At 44.4% G+C, this 17,389-nt stretch overlaps 1 protein-coding gene across 1 annotated transcript in view; it reads left to right on the plus strand.

Annotated features, from left to right (window-relative positions):
• Nucleotides 1-17,389, plus strand: part of ACAD11 (acyl-CoA dehydrogenase family member 11) — a 199,364-nt gene that overhangs the window by 6,589 nt on the left and 175,386 nt on the right. The window contains exons 3-7 of the mRNA XM_077491529.1: nucleotides 2,381-2,506; nucleotides 2,651-2,812; nucleotides 5,931-6,095; nucleotides 12,439-12,586; nucleotides 16,566-16,687. Of these exons, the coding sequence (XP_077347655.1) occupies nucleotides 2,381-2,506; nucleotides 2,651-2,812; nucleotides 5,931-6,095; nucleotides 12,439-12,586; nucleotides 16,566-16,687 (723 nt within the window). The remainder of the gene's footprint in view (nucleotides 1-2,380; nucleotides 2,507-2,650; nucleotides 2,813-5,930; nucleotides 6,096-12,438; nucleotides 12,587-16,565; nucleotides 16,688-17,389) is intronic.

The raw sequence follows: 17,389 nt of genomic DNA on the forward strand, positions 1-17,389 counted from the left end.
CCTTTTGTCTGTTATAATTAGGGCACTTTCACATTGACTCATTCCATTGCAGGCATTATGATTTTTTTTAAATGTAATATAATATACATGGGCTATGTGGGTTATTATTGATAATGATAACAATACCTCAATACTGCAGTTTGGTCACAGTGCAGGTGTAGCGCAGGGTACCTGCGGTTTTCATGTTCTTTCTCATAAACTTATATTGTATAGTACATTTTTGGTACCTTTTCTGAAAGCACACAAAAAATTAGGGACATAATAGAAGTTTGTAGGAAACGCACATGAAAAACGCAGGTACCCTGCGCTACACCTGCACTGAGTTCAAACTGCAGTATTGAAGTATAGTTATCATTATCAATCCTAATGTTGTAAAGCGCTGCGTAAACTGTCGGCGCTATATAAATCCTGTATAATAAAATAATAACCCACCCCCATGTATATTATATTACATAAAAAAAAAATCACCATGCCTGCAATGGAATGAGTCAATGTGAAAGTGCCCTAATTATAACAAGTGTTATGTCGGTTTTTTGATTCATATAAACACCATGCCTGCAATTAAAACTATTACACATTGAAAAATCACAGGTACAAATACTGTACCAGTGTCTCCTCACTGTTTTGTCTCCTCACTGTTCTTTCAACTTTACTCGCGTTCTTCTCCTCCCCTCAGGGAAAAGCGTGCCAGCGTCACTCTGGCACCCCTGGCTCATACGTCAGAGAGAGCAGTGCGTACACCCGACCCTCCCATAGCAACCAATAACGTAATTGGTCGGCAAGACGCGGTTGGGAGCCCCGTGCAGCCCGCACAGCTTCTGAGTGCATGTGGCAGCGGGAAGTGAGCTTTACACAGTGATAACAAAGCTTAACTGAGTGGCCAGCAGTAGTTGAGACATCAGATAGCTGCCTATATTGGGGGTCATTTTGCCAAGGCACACATTTTGCCATGACACACTGGTTGAGAAACGCTGGCCTAGGGAACCAGGGCCATCTTTAAAATTGACTGGACCCGGGGCAAACATTTTCTTGGGCCCCCTCTTTCATGCAATTTTGCTCTCCACATGCTTTGAGACATACAATAAATAGCAGCTAGACTCAAAATGAGTTTACTGAATCAGATCAGGCAGTGATTGCGATTGGTTGCCAGAGGTTACAGTGTATCATTACCGCTCACTGACTGGCTGCTAGAGATTACAGCACACATTATGGCTCACTGTTATTTTCTAGAGGTTACAGCACATGACTTCTGCTTGTTGATTGGTTACTAGAGATTACTGTATATCAATACTGCTCACTGATTGAATGCTAGAGGTTACTGAACATCTATATCACTCACTAATTGGTTGTTAGAGGTTACGGCTCATTATTACTGCTCACTAATTGGTTGCAAGAGGTTAGTGCATAGCATTACTGCTCACTGATTGGCTGCTAAAGATTACAGCACATAATCTCCTTACTGCCTGCCTGCATATTCACATGCACCAAAATTTAGGGTGCTGTGGCACCATGTTATTTTGAAGAATCCACCTCCAATTTGCTTACTTTTGCAAAACATAATGTTAATCTTAATGACCACAATTGTAGGCAGGACAAATATGCTCCTTTACCTCCCCAGTGGTCAGTATTCAGCAGAAGTGATGGTGGATGTGACCTCAGGGGGACTGCCGCCTCTATTTAAATATCAATGCCACGGTCCACGACTATTTACATATTAATGCTGCCACTATTTACATATCAATGCAGGTTATTTACATGTAAACGCAGGGTCTGCAGGTGAGGCATCTGCACATGGCAATAGGGCAGAGCTGGGCAGCAGCAGCAGAAGTTTACACTGGGATATCGGGACACAGCACGGGACTAAAACTTCAAGGGATAAGGGAATTTAAACTGGGATAGTTGGCAAGTATTAGGCAGCTGCTTTGGGCCCCACTATAATGATGGGGCCCAGGGCAGCTGCCCATTTTGCCCTACCTTAAAAACGGTCCTGTAGGGAACAGTAAAGCCCCATACACACTATCTGTAGTGTGAGAGCTAAGGCACGGCCTCATGAAATCTGCTGATATTACTACTGTGTTGTGCACTGTTCTCTTTTCTGGTGACTCTGATAATGAGGAAACAAAACTCTTCCTCTACACAGATATACAGTGCAGAACAAGGCATTGTAGGCCAGTAATGGGGAAAATGAGCTGCATGGAGACCACACACAATACCAGTGATTAGTCCTTTGCCTGTTTTTTGGACACCACTTACAGAGATCAGTTCCTCTAAGATAATGTCATGCTGCCTGTATATGTTCTCACTGTCCTGCTGCTGTAAATGATTGTGCTAATGATTTTGCATTAAAACAAGAGTGACATTTTATTTTTTATTTATTTAGATTGAACGTGAATATGATGTACAAAAATCGCTATTTGCCGCTGGATTCCCGGTACCGAAGACTTTATTATACTGTAATGATATGACAGTGATTGGAACGGAATTCTATGTGATGGCACATGTGGAGGTTAGCCAAGTCACACAAGTATAAGATTATGCAGCTGTACCTGATTTCACAACGTGCTACTATTATTAAGTGAATCTCTCTTTTTTTTTCTATCAGTAAAATTTTTGCAACTTATTAAAACTAGTATTACTTTTCCTTTTACAGGGTCGCATTTTCCGAGATACCACTCTCGCCAATGTCCTCCCTGCAGAGAGATCAGCGCTGTATGTTGCTCTCATTGAAACACTCTCCAGGCTCCATTCATATAATATACACAAGCTAAATCTTACAGGGTATGGCAAAGGAAAAGGATACTGCCAAAGACAGGTGAGGAAAACTTACCTAAATGTATGCTATAAGGGCCCTCACACCTTTGCAAATGTCATTAATGTGGTATACGTCCATTATAATTCATTCTGAATGGCACCCTAACACATATATATGGTGCAAAGAAAGGCAACTGAACAAATATGAATGCATTGTGCCGTGGGCTACTGGTACAGTATGCTTTTTTTTTTTTTCTGGCACTGAGGCTTTTTAAGGACCTATTTGAAAAAAAATGCATAGGTGTGAATAGGGACAGTGGTTTTGGGTCAATTTTAATATTTCTGTTACTCTTAAAAGTTTTTTAATGGATTTCTTATACTCATTTATATAACTTTGTGTATTAAAAGTAAACATGCAATACAAAATGCACTTAGGACACTTAGAGCATTGAAAAAAAAAAGTTTTCTTTGAGTCTCTCTCTCTCTCTCTCTCTCTCTCTCTCTCCTGAGAAATGAAAAGTATTGAGGGAGTAGGATTCATTCCTTCAACTCATACAGTAGTGCTTGTAGCAAAGCGTTTAAAGGTAGTCAGGTACCTAGAACTCCATCTGCTGGCTCAAAATAGTAAATATGATTTACTATTTAGATGATATTTAATATGATGATATTTAATTTTTTTTAATCCAACACATTATTGAGATTAACAAAGGAGCAGAAGCCATTTTTTACTCATATGCCGCGTACACACGATCAGACTATCTGGCGGACTTAGTCTGGCGGACAAACCGCCGTAAAGTCCGCTGGACTGTCCAAACGAGCGGACCTGCCCACACACATGACTTTTCCAGCGGACTAAATGAATGAACTTGCCCACACACACGGAGTTAAGTCCGTTCATTTTGAGCGTGGCTCCAGGTAGCCGGGACTAGCGAAGGAAGCGTCGCTGGCCCCATCACTTGGTATGGAGTTAAAGGGGAAGCCCTATGCCGAAAAAACGGTCCATATCAGACCCTTATCCGAGCACGTTACCCGGCCGGCCAGGAAAGGGGGTGGGGACGAGCGAGCGCCCGCCCCCTCCTCTGGGACTGTGACATCGTAATGGATGGGGACATCATCCGGCGATGTCCCTATATAAGTTGCCGCACGCCGTGTGCCTGTGATTGTGGACATAGACAGCGACGAGGCAACAGTTCAAGAAGAGAAGAACAGAAAAACAGAAGGCGGTGACGACGACGAAGACAGCGGCGACAGAAAACCGGGCCACCGCTTGTAAAAGAGCTAGAAAAAGGCGTGGAGGCCCGGCAAGAAGAACCGAAGAGGGGGACAAGACCCCCGAAGAGGGGGACAAGACCCCCGAAGTCGGAAGAAGACCCCCGGATGGCGGCGAAGAAGAAAGCCGGGTTCCTCCGCTAGTAAAAGAGCAGAAGATAGCGGAGGAGTCTGGCAAGAAGACCCCCCAAGACGGAAGAAGACCCCCGGAGCTGTGCAATAAACTATTTTTAACCCTTGTGTGTTGTGTTTTATTTACATTTTTTTCACAGGTGAATGGGTAGGGTACATTGTACCCCATACTCATTCACATAGGGTGGGGGGGCCGGTATCCAGGGTCCCCCTTATTAAAGGGGGCTCCTGGATTCCGATAAGCCCCCCGCCCGCAGACACCCCGACAACCAACGGCCAGGGTTGTCGGGAAGAGGCCCTTGTCCTCATCAACATGGGGACAAGGTGCTTTGGGGTGGGGGGGCCGCGCGGGCCCCCTTCCCCAAAGCACCCCCCCATGTTGAGGGCACACGGCCTGCTACGGCTCAGGAGGGGGAGGGGCGCTCGCTCGTCCCCACCCCCTTTCCTGACCGGCCGGGTTGTGTGCTCGGATAAGGGTCTGATAAGGACCTAGGGGGGGGACCACCACGCCGTTTTCTTCGGCGTAGGGCTTCCCCTTTAAGACCATACCAGGTGACGGGGCCAGCGATGCCTCATTCGCTGGTCCCGGTCACCTGGAGCCACGCTCAAAATGAACAGACTTTTCTCTGTGCGGGAAAAGTCAGTTCATTTCAAAAGTACGGCGGACTAGCACACACATGGCCATATTTTGGTGCAAAACTACTTTCTTAGTCCGCCGGACTTTTCCACCGGATTGTTTGATCGTGTGTACGCGGCATTACAGTATGTAATTTGATGCTGAGCTATGAAATCCTATAAATAATGTTTTTTTTCATCAAAGCAACTAAAGATAGTTAAGCACACATGTGAAAATGAAGTGCTCTATTACTTATTGTTGTAAGGAGGTGAGTGTAAGGAGGTGGGTGTAAGGAGGTGGGTTAATACAGAGTATTACTGATGTTACTGCAGTCTTCCTCTCTGTGGGTTCTGGTAATGATGACTATTCACTGAAGTCACTTTTTGTGCCAGTCTTCCACTGGTCTTTTTGCCACCCTTCTAGGACCTGTAATCAGTGCAGGACTAGTGGCCATGTCATCAGGATGAAATTTGGCTGCCAGTAAGAAATGCCCACCCACATTCCATCGAATGGATCGCCTGCTGTCTAGGGACTGTGAAGTAATGTGATTATTATTGTGTTGCCGAAGTAGTTCACAGCTTATGGGGGAAGAGGGGCCTTTTCACCTTGGGTCCTTGTCTTGACATTGGGGGAAGTTAAAAAGGTGAATCCCTCCAGGTGGTGAACTTAAAGTGATGCCCTCCTCAGTGTGGAAGTAACAAGTGCTGGCTCAGCACAAACAATAATGAAGAAATAAATCTGGACGGCTTCACTCCAATAAAAGCCTTTATTGTAGCAGATAATCAAAGTTCATGTAACATTAGAAGCAGGGTAAGATAACTGACGCGTTTCATAACATCATCGTTACTTAATCATAGCTAGCATTAAGCAACTGTGATGTTGTGAAATGCGTCAGTTATCTTACCCTGCTTCTGCTGTTACATCAACTTTGATTGTCTGCTTCAATAAAGGCTTATATTGGAGTGAGGCTGTCCAGATTGCTTTCTTCATTATTGGGGGGAGTTAGGCTTTAACAGTTCTGTTTAAAAGCTTGCACTTTGCTCATCACTTTACTCTTATTTTATACCTGATCTCAACATTCAGCAAATGCATTATTTCAATAGCTGGAGTAACTCTATTGCATGTCACAGTGAAAGATTTACTTTCTGTAAATCCATTTCAGGTAACCACATGGAAGAAGCAGTATGACCGGTCTGCACACACTGATATCCCAGCAATGAACCAGTTAGCTGAATGGCTTATGAATAATTTGCCAAGCAATGACAATGAAGAGTGTCTTGTCCATGGTGATTTTAGGATCGACAATATCATATTCCATCCCACTGAGGTAAATACTTTTGTAAACCAAAAAAAAAAGATATTGTAATCTTGAATCTGAGTATGTAAAAAATGCATGCATAATATGTGTATGAATAAAACTTCTCAACCTTTCATCACAATGGCATGACAGTCCACCAATCATTACTTGTAGTAAAAAGAGCCCTGTACCAGGGTATTACATACTAGTACATAGTTAGGTATTTATTCACACTGTAGTGCATGTCTTCTCAAATAGTGCCGTTATGCACTGCACCACACTGTGTTGCAGCTTTTTTTTTTCTTTTTTTTTTTATTCATGTATATTGTACATATAGTATGCATTTCTATGTGCCTCAGGTCTTTGCATTATAGAGTGTCGGTCTCAATGCATTGTACAAAATTGCAACTTGTCCTATTGCGCTTCAACAAAGCACATATGTGAACTGTAGCAATAGGAAATACGGCTGTTATACCTTGCCCTTGCATTGGCACTGCAAATGTAATATTAATCTCCAGCTCCTCTTTAATAAGTGCCTCCTCTTTTGTTGTTCTTGTTTATTCCAGTGGTGTTATTACACCTTACAGGGGAAGCTGGTGGGCATCACTGCTGTTTATGTATTTATTGATTGTTTAGCATACCTTTGTAATATTAATTGGGGTAACATCAAAACATTTTGATAAAGTTTACATGTCATTGTAAAGGGAAAGTATAGGAGTTTTGTAAAAAAAAAAAATATATATATATATATATATATATATATATATATATATATATATATATATATATATATATATATACACATACAGTGAGAGCGGGAAAGTATTCAGACCCCCTTAAATTTTTCACTCTTTGTTATATTGCAGCCATTTGATAAAATAATTTAAGTTAATTTTTTTCCTCATTAATGTACACACAGCACCCTATATTGTCAGAAAAACACAGAATTGTTGACATTTTTGCAGATTTATTAAAAAAGAAAAACTGAAATATCACATGGTCCTAAGTAATCAGACCCTTTGCTCAGTATTAAGTAGAAGCACCCTTTTGATCTAATACAGCCATGAGTCTTTTTGGGACACCTGGATTTGGGGATCCTCTGCCATTCCTCCTTGCAGATCCTCTCCAGTTCTGTCAGGTTGGATGGTAAACATTGGTGGACAGCCATTTTTAGGTCTCTCCAGAGATGCTCAATTGGGTTTAAGTCAGGGCTCTGGCTGGGCCATTCAAGAACAGTCACAGAGTTGTTGTGAAGCCACTCCTTCGTTATTTAGCTGTGTGCTTAGGGTCATTGTCTTGTTGGAGGGTAAACCTTTGGCCCAGTCTGAGTTCCTGAGCACTCTGGAAAAGGTTTTCATCCAGGATATCCCTGTACTTGGCCGCATTCATCTTTCCCTCGATTGCAACCAATCGTCCTGTCCCTGCAGCTGAAAAACACCCCCACAGCATGATGCTGCCACCACCATGCTTCACTGTTGGGACTGTATTGGACAGGTGATGAGCAATGCCTGGTTTTCTCCACACATATCGCTTAGAATTAAGGCCAAAAGGTTATATCTTGGTCTCATCAGACCAGAGAATCTTATTTTTCACCATCTTGCAGTCCTTCAGGTGTTTTTTTTAGCAAACTCCATGCGGGCTTTCATGTGTCTTGCACTGAGGAGAGGCTTCCGTCGGGCCACTCTGCCATAAGGCCCCGACTGGTGGAGGGCTGCAGTGATGGTTGACTTGTTACAACTTTCTCCCATCTCCTGACTGCATCTCTGGAGCTCAGCCACAGTGATCTTTGGGTTCTTCTTTACCTCTGTCACGGAGGCTCTTCTCCCCCTATAGCTCAGTTTGGCTGGACGGCCAGCTCTAGAAAGGGTTCTGGTCATCCCAAACATCTTCCATTTAAGGATTATGGAGGCCACTGTGCTCTTAGGAACCTTAAGTGCAGCAAAAAAAATTTGTAACCTTTGCCAGATCTGTGCCTTGCCACAATTCTGTCTCTTCAGGCAGTTCCTTTGACCTCATGATTCTCATTTGCTCTGACATGCACTGTAAGCTGTAAGGTCTTATATAGACAGGTGTGTGGCTTTCCTAATCAAGTTCAATCAGTATAATCAAACACAGCTGGACTCAAATGAAGGTGTACAACCATCTCAACGATGATCAGAAGAAATGGACAGCACCTGAGTTCAGGGGCGTACCTAGAGCATTTGGCACCCGGGGCGGATCCTATGCCTGGCACCCCCCCCCCCACCTTAAAGCGGAGGTCCACCCTAAAGTGGACCTTCCGCTCATCGGAACCCTCCCCCCCTCCGGTGCCACAATCGGCACCTTTCAGGGGGGAGGGGGGGTGCAGTTACCTGGATAATCCAGGTAACTGCACCCACTTCCGGGATAGCTCTCTGCGGAAAGGGGCGTAACTTACGCCCCTTTCCGCAAGTGCTCGCCCCTTCCCGCAAGTGCCCCGCTGCCTGCTGGGAAACACACAGATCCCAGAGGCAGCGGGGAGCGTCCTTATTGCGCAGCGCGATTCGCGCATGCGCAGTAGGGAACCGGGAAATGAAGCCGAAAGGCTCCATTTCCTGATTCCCATACCCAAGATGGCGGCGGCAGGACCCGACAGGCGACCTAGAGATCGGCTTCGGGTGCCGACATCGCGGGCACGCTGGACAAGTAAGTGTCACTATTTTAAAAGTCAGCAGCTGCAGTATTTGTAGCTGCTGGCTTTTAAAAAAAAAAAAAACGCGGAGTCCCGGTGGACTCCCGCTTTAAAATGTAAAAACACCTCACTTTGCCCCCTGCATACCTCTGCATCCTTCAATATCTTTTTGTCACTACTTTGTACCCCCCCTCTCCACAACTGCACCTCTGGACCCCTTTACATTACACAGCACCCTGCACCTCTGCATCCCTTTACATTACACAGCCCCTCACAGCTCTGGACCCCCTGCATGTTACACAGACCCCCTACAGTAAAGACCCCCCTCCCTACCGTACAGACCCCCCATCTTCAGTGTAGACCCCACCAAATAAGAGGACTACATTACCCAGCATGCAAGGCTGCAATGCACTACAGAGGAGGGCTACAAGTCCCAGCACGCACTGTACTACAGAGGAGGGCCACAAATCCCAGCATGCAAGGCAGCACTGCACTATAGAGGACTACAAGTCCCAGCATGCAAGGCTGCACTGCATTACCAAGGAGGACCACAAGTCCCAGCATGCAAGGCTACTCTGCGCTATAGAGGACCACAGGTCCCAGCATGCAAGGCTGCACTGCACTATAGATGACTACGTGTCCCAGCATGCAAGGCCTCCACTAGATTACAGAGGAGGACCACAGGTCCCAGCATGCAAGGCTACTCTGCACTATAGAGGGCCACAGGTCCCATCATGCAAGGCTGCACTGCACTATAGAAGGGGACTACAAGTCCCAGTATGCAAGGCTGCACTGCATTACAGAGGAGGACTACAAGTCCCAGCATGCACTGTACTACTGAGGAGGACCACACTTCCCAGCATGTAAGGCTGCACTGCACTACAGAAGATGACTACAAGTCCCAGCATGCAGAGCTGCACTGCGCTACAGAAGAGGACTGCAAGTCCCAGCAAGCAAGGCTGCACTGCATTACAGAGGACTACAAGTCCCAGCATGCAAGGCTGCACTGTACTACAGAGAAGGCCTACAAGTCCCAGCATGCAATGCTGCACTGTACTACAGAGGAGGCCTACAAGTCCCAGCATGCAAGGCTGCACTATGGAGGACATACAAAGCTGCTATGCTCAGCAGAGGAGAACTGTAAGCCCACACAGCCCTGTATGTTGGGACTTGTAGTCCTCCTCAGCTGCATCTTGCGGTTACATAATAAGAGCCGAAGAGAATCTCTTCACACACCCCCCCTCCCCCTCCCCCTCCTCAGTCTCTCTCTGTATGACCAGCACTGACCTGTACCGGGAGGACACAGAGCCAGTGACACCTGTCGGCAGTGATCCGGGACCCGGTGCAACAATCCCCTTCTCTGTGGTTGCTTTGCGCCGTTCTGATCAGTCTCGGGCAGCGGCTGTCACTCACATCCGAGCAGAGTGAAGCCGCCTCCCCCTCCTCTTGTATGTCTACACAGTGCTGTGCATGGAGGGGGAGGCGGCTTCACTCTGCTCGGCTGTGAGAGACAGCCGCTGCCCGAGACTGATCAGAACGGCGCGACGCAACCACAGAGAAGGGGATTATTGCGCCGGGTCCTGGATCACTGCCGGCAGATGTCACTCCACTCGGGTGCTGCTCGCACCTCCCCCTGCAATGCCGCCCGCAGCTCTCTGTGTGGTCAGTCTAACCCGCGGCGCTGTCTCTTCAGTCGGAGGGGGAGGGCGCTGGCCTGGCACCCCCCCCAGGGTGTGGCACCCGGGGCGGCCCGCACCCCCCGCCCCACACTTAGTACGCCACTGCCTGAGTTAAATATATGAGTGTCACAGCAAAGGGTCTGAATACTTAGGACCATGTTTTAATAAATCTGCAAAAATGTCAACAATTCTGTGTTTTTCTGTCAATATGGGGTTCTGTGTGTACATTAACCACTTTCAGACCGGACCAATTTGCTGGTCAAAGACCAGACCACTTTTTGCGATTCGCCACTGCGTCGCTTTAACTGACAATTGTGCGGTCGTGCGACGTGGCTCCCAAACAAAATTGACGTCCTTTTTTTCCCCACAAATAGAGCTTTCTTTTGGTGGTATTTGATCACCCCTGCGGTTTTTATTTTTTGCGCTATAAACAAAAATAGAGCGATAATTTTGAAAAAAACGCATTATTTTTTACTTTTTGTAATAATAAATATCCCCCAAAAATATATAAAAAAACATTTTTTTCCCTCAGTTTAGGCCGATACGTATTCTTCTACATATTTTTGGTAAAAAAAATCGCAATAAGCGATTATTGATTGGTTTGCGCAAAAGTTATAGCGTTTTATCGGACATTTTTGACACATTTTTGGGACCATTGTCATTTATACAGTAATCACTGCTATATAAATGCAGTGATTCCTGTGTAAATGACACTGGCAGTGAAGGGGTTAACCAGTGGGTGGCAGTGTAGGGGTTAAGTGTTCCTAGGGGTGTGTTACTAACTGTGGGGGGGTTGGGCTTTCATTTAGTGAACACTGATCTCTGCTCCAATCACATGGAGCAGAGATCAGCGTCACTAGTTGCTAGGCAGAATGGAGAAATGCTGTTTACAACAGCATTTCTTCATTTGGCCGCTCCGTGAGAAGATCGCGGGTATGCCCGCGGCGATCGAGTCCGCGGGTCCCGCGACCGGACTCACGGGGGTCCCGACCAGCGCGGGAGCGCACCGCCGACAGCGCGCTCCCGATGGCAGGGCGGCAAATTTAAAGGGACATACATGTACGCCCATTTGCCGGCCCGTGCCATTCTGTCGACGTACATCGGCGTGTGCTGGTCGGCAAGTGGTTAATGAGGAAAACAATGAATTTAAATGATTTTAGCAAATGGCTGCAATATAACAAAGAGTGAAAAATTTAAGGGGGTCTGAATATTTTACGCCCCCACTGTGTGTGTATATATGTGTGTGTATATATATATATATATATATATATATATATATATATATATATATATATATATATATATATATATATGTATGTGTATGTATATATATATATATATATATATATCAAATAGGCACAGAGTACAGGGCTCAGGAGTGCATTTTCTGCTGGGTTCAGTAGTGTGTATCGGTCAGAGCCCAGAAGTGCATTGCACACAGAGAGCAGGGCTGCGGATTGAGTATTGTGCAGTGCTGTGGATTGAATATCGTGCAGAGCTCAGGAGTGCATATCAGAGAGGGTGCAGAAGCGTGTTTGGTGCAGGGCTCAGGAGTGCGTATTGCATATGATGCATTACTCAGGAGTGTGTTTCACACTTGGTGGAGGGCTCAGTACATATTGTGAAGTTTTCAGGAATGCATATCGCACAGGGTGCAGGGCTCAGGAGTATATATTGTGCAGTTTTCAGGAATTCATATCATACAGGGTGCAGGGCTCAGGAGTACATATCACACAGGACATAGACAGCTGTAGACTCTTTTTACTTTAACTGTGTGGATTAAAGCAGTTAATCTACCTTTCTTCCTACATTATTTTTCACTTGCTGTTTTCTCCATGCTTTATTAGTGGGGTATTAACTGATTTATGCTATGTAAATAGATAAACAGATATTTCTACCTATAAGAAACTAGTTGAACATATAAAAAAAAAGGGTTGCACATATGTTCAGCTGTGCTAAACAATATTTAGCACAGACTACAAACATCTCATTTACTTTATGTTTTTCTAGCACGTTTCTTGATGTTTCTTTATGTTTTTTTTAGGCTCGTGTGATCGCTGTCCTGGACTGGGAACTGTCCACAATTGGAAATCCTATATCTGACTTGGCTTACTTTATTATACCTTATTTTTGGCCTCGAGAAGTACACTTTTTTGGACATGTTGGTGACAAATCCTTTACTGATATTGAAGGTAAGAATTATAGACCACCATTTAAAATGCTAGTTGCCTGGCTGCCTGTGGTTCCAATACTTTGAAACACAAACCAAAATACAGATTGATGCATACAGTATATGACCAGCACACCATTGATCTTCAAAATAATGTCCAAACGTTTATTGACGTGATCACATCACAGCAGTAATGTGACATCACATACTTGATGAAAGGGTCCAGCATGACCCCAAGAGTTGCACCTTTACCGCTGTGGTTAGATCATTTTAATAAACGTTTAGCCGTTATTTTAAAGGTCCATGGTGTACTGGCGATATATAGTGTCACCTGCCAGTTTTACAGCACTGTGTTGCAGTGGTGTGTTGGCGTTGTGTGTGCTGAAAAAAAGTACTGCATGCAATACCTTTTTTCGGCACATTGCAGTGTGAGGCAATCCAGTGCCTAACACCACGCGGCCAGCAAGTGAACTTTATGAGATGTCTGTGAGAACAACAAAGAAACAGTGCATTGCGTCAAGATTGATGCATGATCAATGCACTGATCTCAGCTGGACTACACCACAAAGCAGCCGCTGCTTTACAATGCAGTGGCTTGTGTGAACATACCCTAGGACATGGCATTTTTTAATTTTTAAATATGATTATTTTTTTATTTTATAAATGAAAGTGCTTATTAAATATTTAACCACTAGCCGCCGTTTTAGTTTTACTGCGATAGAATGTCACGGCTGGGCGAAACAACATTATGTTACAGGGCATTATAGCCCTCCCTTACCCTGTCCAACATGGAAAAATAGTTTTGCCTATAGTTCTACTTTAAAGTGGTTAAACCCCAGACTTGAAATATGAACAAAGCATATCTCTCTATAATGTGTACTTGTCGCAATTAGGAGCTCATTTCTGTCTGCTGCTTTGTTCCTCTGCTATCTGCATGAGTCACTTCTGACAAGTTTTCCTGAAACCAAGAGAAAAATGGTGGCAGGGGAGGGAACTTTACCAGATTGACAGCCTCATCTCTGTTCCTGTGTGCTGTGTGAAGGGGGTGTGCCCCTTCCATCCAATCAGCTCTCAGAGCTCTCCTCACTGAACTTTTTCTGAACTCTCAGACAAGCTGTATACATTTAGTACTTTGAATGGCTGTAGTGAAGAGAATAATGCAGATGAAGAGGTAAAACTCTAGAAGGGTTTGGTTCATCTCTGTGTATCACCTGAGACCAGTCACTTTACTGGGAATATGTAAGGGTTTTCAACCACTTAGGTAGTAAGGTCAAATAAATCTGACTTTAGAACCACTTTAGGGTGAGGACACTAACTGCACGGAGTTTGCCTATTTTCCATGTGCCTATAAAGAGGGGTGGGCTCCCCCCAGGCAAACCTGACCTTAATCTATCCATTGCTATATATCAGTGATGGCGAACCTTGGCACCCCAGATGTTTTGGAACTACATTTCCCATGATGCTCAGCTACACTTCTGAGTGCATAATCATCATGGGAAATGTAGTTCCAAAACATCTGGAGTGCCAAGGTTCGCCATCACTGCTATATATGATCTTAGCACTTTAGAGTTAGGATTGCAGTATACGGAGGAGCCTTGGCGAGGCACTGTGGCTTCCGCATATATATTTGCATATGTGAACAGACTAAACCCTGAATTGTGAAGTGTTAGGTCATTTTGGTTGTTTTGCAGGCTAGCTGGTAAGTGTGCTGGGAAATTTTTGTGATATATGCTGCCCTTCCACGTGCACCTTACTTTATTGCCACTTGTTTGTTCAGTTTGCATATTCTCCCTGTGTGTGTGAGTTTCCTCTTGGTATTGTAGTTTCCTCCCACACTCCAAAGACAAGCTGGTAGGTTAATTGTATCCTTTCTAATTTGGACCTAGTATGTGAGTGTATGTATGTGAGGTGGGGATGTCACATTGTAAACTCCTTGAGGGCAGGGACTGATGTGAATGTACAATATATATAAAGCACTGCATAAATTGTTAGCATTATATAGTTACCTGTAATAAATAATAATAATAAACCTTTCTTAACCACTTTCAGACCGGACCAATTTGCTGGTCAAAGACCAGACCACTTTTTGCGATTCGGCACTGCGTCGCTTTAACTGACAATTGCACGGTCGTGCGACGTGGCTCCCAAACAAAATTAACGTCCTTTTTTTCCCACAAATAGAGCTTTCTTTTGGTGGTATTTGATCACCCCTGCGGTTTTTATTTTTTGCGCTATAAACAAAAATAGAGCGATAATTTTGAAAAAAACGCATTATTTTTTACTTTTTGTAATAATAAATATCCCCCAAAAATATATAAAAAAAATTTTTTTCCCTCAGTTTAGGCCGATACGTATTCTTCTACATATTTTTGGTAAAAAAAATCGCAATAAGCGATTATTGATTGGTTTGCGCAAAAGTTATAGCGTTTACAAAATAGGGATAGTTTTTTTTTTACTAGTAATGGCGGCGATCAGCGATTTTTATTGTGACTGCGACATTGTGGGGGACCCATCGGACATTTTTGACACATTTTTGGGACCATTGTCATTTATACAGTAATCACTGCTATATAAATGCAGTGATTCCTGTGTAAATGACACTGGCAGTGAAAGGGTTAACCAGTGGGTGGCAGTGTAGGGGTTAAGTGTTCCTAGGGGTGTGTTACTAACTGTGGGGGGGTTGGGCTTTCATTTAGTGTACACTGATCTCTGCTCCAATCACATGGAGCAGAGATCAGCGTCACTAGTTGCTAGGCAGAATGGAAAAATGTTGTTTATACAGCATTTCCTCCATTCGGCCGCTCCGTGAGACGATCGCGGGGATGCCCGCGGCGATCGAGTCCACGGGTCCCGCGACCGGACTCACGGGGGTCCCGACCAGCGCGGGAGCGCGCCGCCGGCGGCGCGCTCCCGATGGCACGGCGGCAACGAATATTGGACGTACATGTACGCCAATATGCCTGCCCGTGCCATTCTGTCGACGTACATCGTCGTGCGCTGGTCGGGAAGTGGTTAAGAAAACATCTTAACTTTGTAACTGGACATCAGATCAAAACAATGTGTCCCCCCAGTGGAGAAAAAAGAATTAGAGTACAAAAAATTCCTTACCCCATACCTGCTGGCTTAGGTGCCCCCATAGCAAGCTGCTTGTTGTGGGGGCACTCAACAGGAGGGAGGAGCCAGAAGCACCGAAGAGTGACCCAAGAAGAGGAGGATCTGGCTGCTCTGTGCAAAACTATTTCACAGAGCAGGTAAGTAAAGAAAATTAAATGAGACTTTAATCACTTTAAGGAACTTTTATGCAACGTACACACAACCGGACTTTCCAGCAGAAAAGGTCCGATGGACTTTTGACAGAGTTACGACGGTCTTCTGAACGAACTGACTTGCCCACACACGAACGGACTAAAGTCCGTTCGAAAGACCATTAGTTTTGAACGTGATGACGTACGAAGGGACTAGAAAAGGAACATCAATAGCTAGTAGCCAATAGCTGCCCCTGTGTCGTATTTGGTCTGTTGGACCAGCATACAGACAAACGTTTTTTCCCATAGGATTTGAGTCAGTCGGACAGATTTGAAACATGTTCTATTTCTAGGTCTGAAGGATTTTTTTTTAAGAAACTATTGGATTATCCCGCATACGATTGGAATGTCTGATGGACTGATTCCATTGGACCTAGTCTGCCGGAAAGTCCGGTCGTGTGTATGCGGCATTACTTTCTATAGCTTGGCTATGGACTATGGGCTATGGGAAATCTCCCAATGGGACACAGATGACAAAAAAAATAAACTGACAGAGGTTATAACCCTCCCTTACTCTATCCAAAAGTAAAAAAAAAAAAAAAAAAAAAACATTTTGCCTAAAGTCAGCTAAATGATTGTTTGTTTATTTTACCAGCTGGTTACAAATCCCAAACTCTCAATCAAATGCACATAGTTGTTCTTGTGTGAAAAGTGGGCTGTAATCCTAAGTGGCTGCATGTGTTCTTTGTTTGTTAGGCATGCCAGCCTATGAGGATCTGATGAGCATTTATAGCCGGCGTCGAGGTGTGGATTCGCCTGTGCATGACTGGAATTTTTTTCTTGCACTTAACTTTTTTAAGCTTGCTGGAATAGTACAGGTAACAGATCTCTAGAATGTGTGAAACATTTTATCTCCTATGTGTTTTAAGGTAAGAAATTTTTAGAAGGGTAGAGTCCATTCAAACACGCCCCCATCGTACAACACAAGCGCACTGGCGTGGGACATGAAGGGTGGTGCTACACGTTGTTAAAAAGCCTTGCACTGTTTTCTCTCTTTTTATTTTTTCCCTTTTTTTTAAATGTCACAAAATTATTCTGCAATAGATGACCTGACGTGCCATGCATTGCACTGATAAAAAAAAAAAATCAGAAATATCCAGAACCTCCCCTTGACGAGGCCATTGTTGTTACTTTGCTTAACTCACACCAAACTCCATACACTCTATTAGGCATTTAACTTAGGCGCAGACCTTACTTATGCATAAACCCCCCCCCCCCTTTTTTTTTCTTTCTTCCCTCCCCCCTTTTACACCCCCCCTTTTTTCTGCCATCCCTTCACCTTTCCTTCTTGGGATAGCTTTTCTTTTTCACCTCTGATTCTACTCCCCTTATCCTTATGACCTCTCCTTTGCCAAATCCCGCTAGTTTCCCTCCAACACTTAGCTAAACATTATAGGCAGTGTAATTGCTGGTCACCTGCATTCCCAAATTGGCTAATTCCTCTATAACAGGATCGACCTAAGCTCTGCCGAACTTCGGCTCCTGATCATAATTTACTGCCATAGACTTCAGTAGGTAAC

Source organism: Lithobates pipiens, unplaced genomic scaffold, assembly GCF_037356315.1.
Source record: "Lithobates pipiens isolate NorthernLeopardFrog02 unplaced genomic scaffold, aLitPip1_a1.2 Scaffold_19, whole genome shotgun sequence".
NCBI classification, from domain to species: domain Eukaryota; kingdom Metazoa; phylum Chordata; class Amphibia; order Anura; family Ranidae; genus Lithobates; species Lithobates pipiens.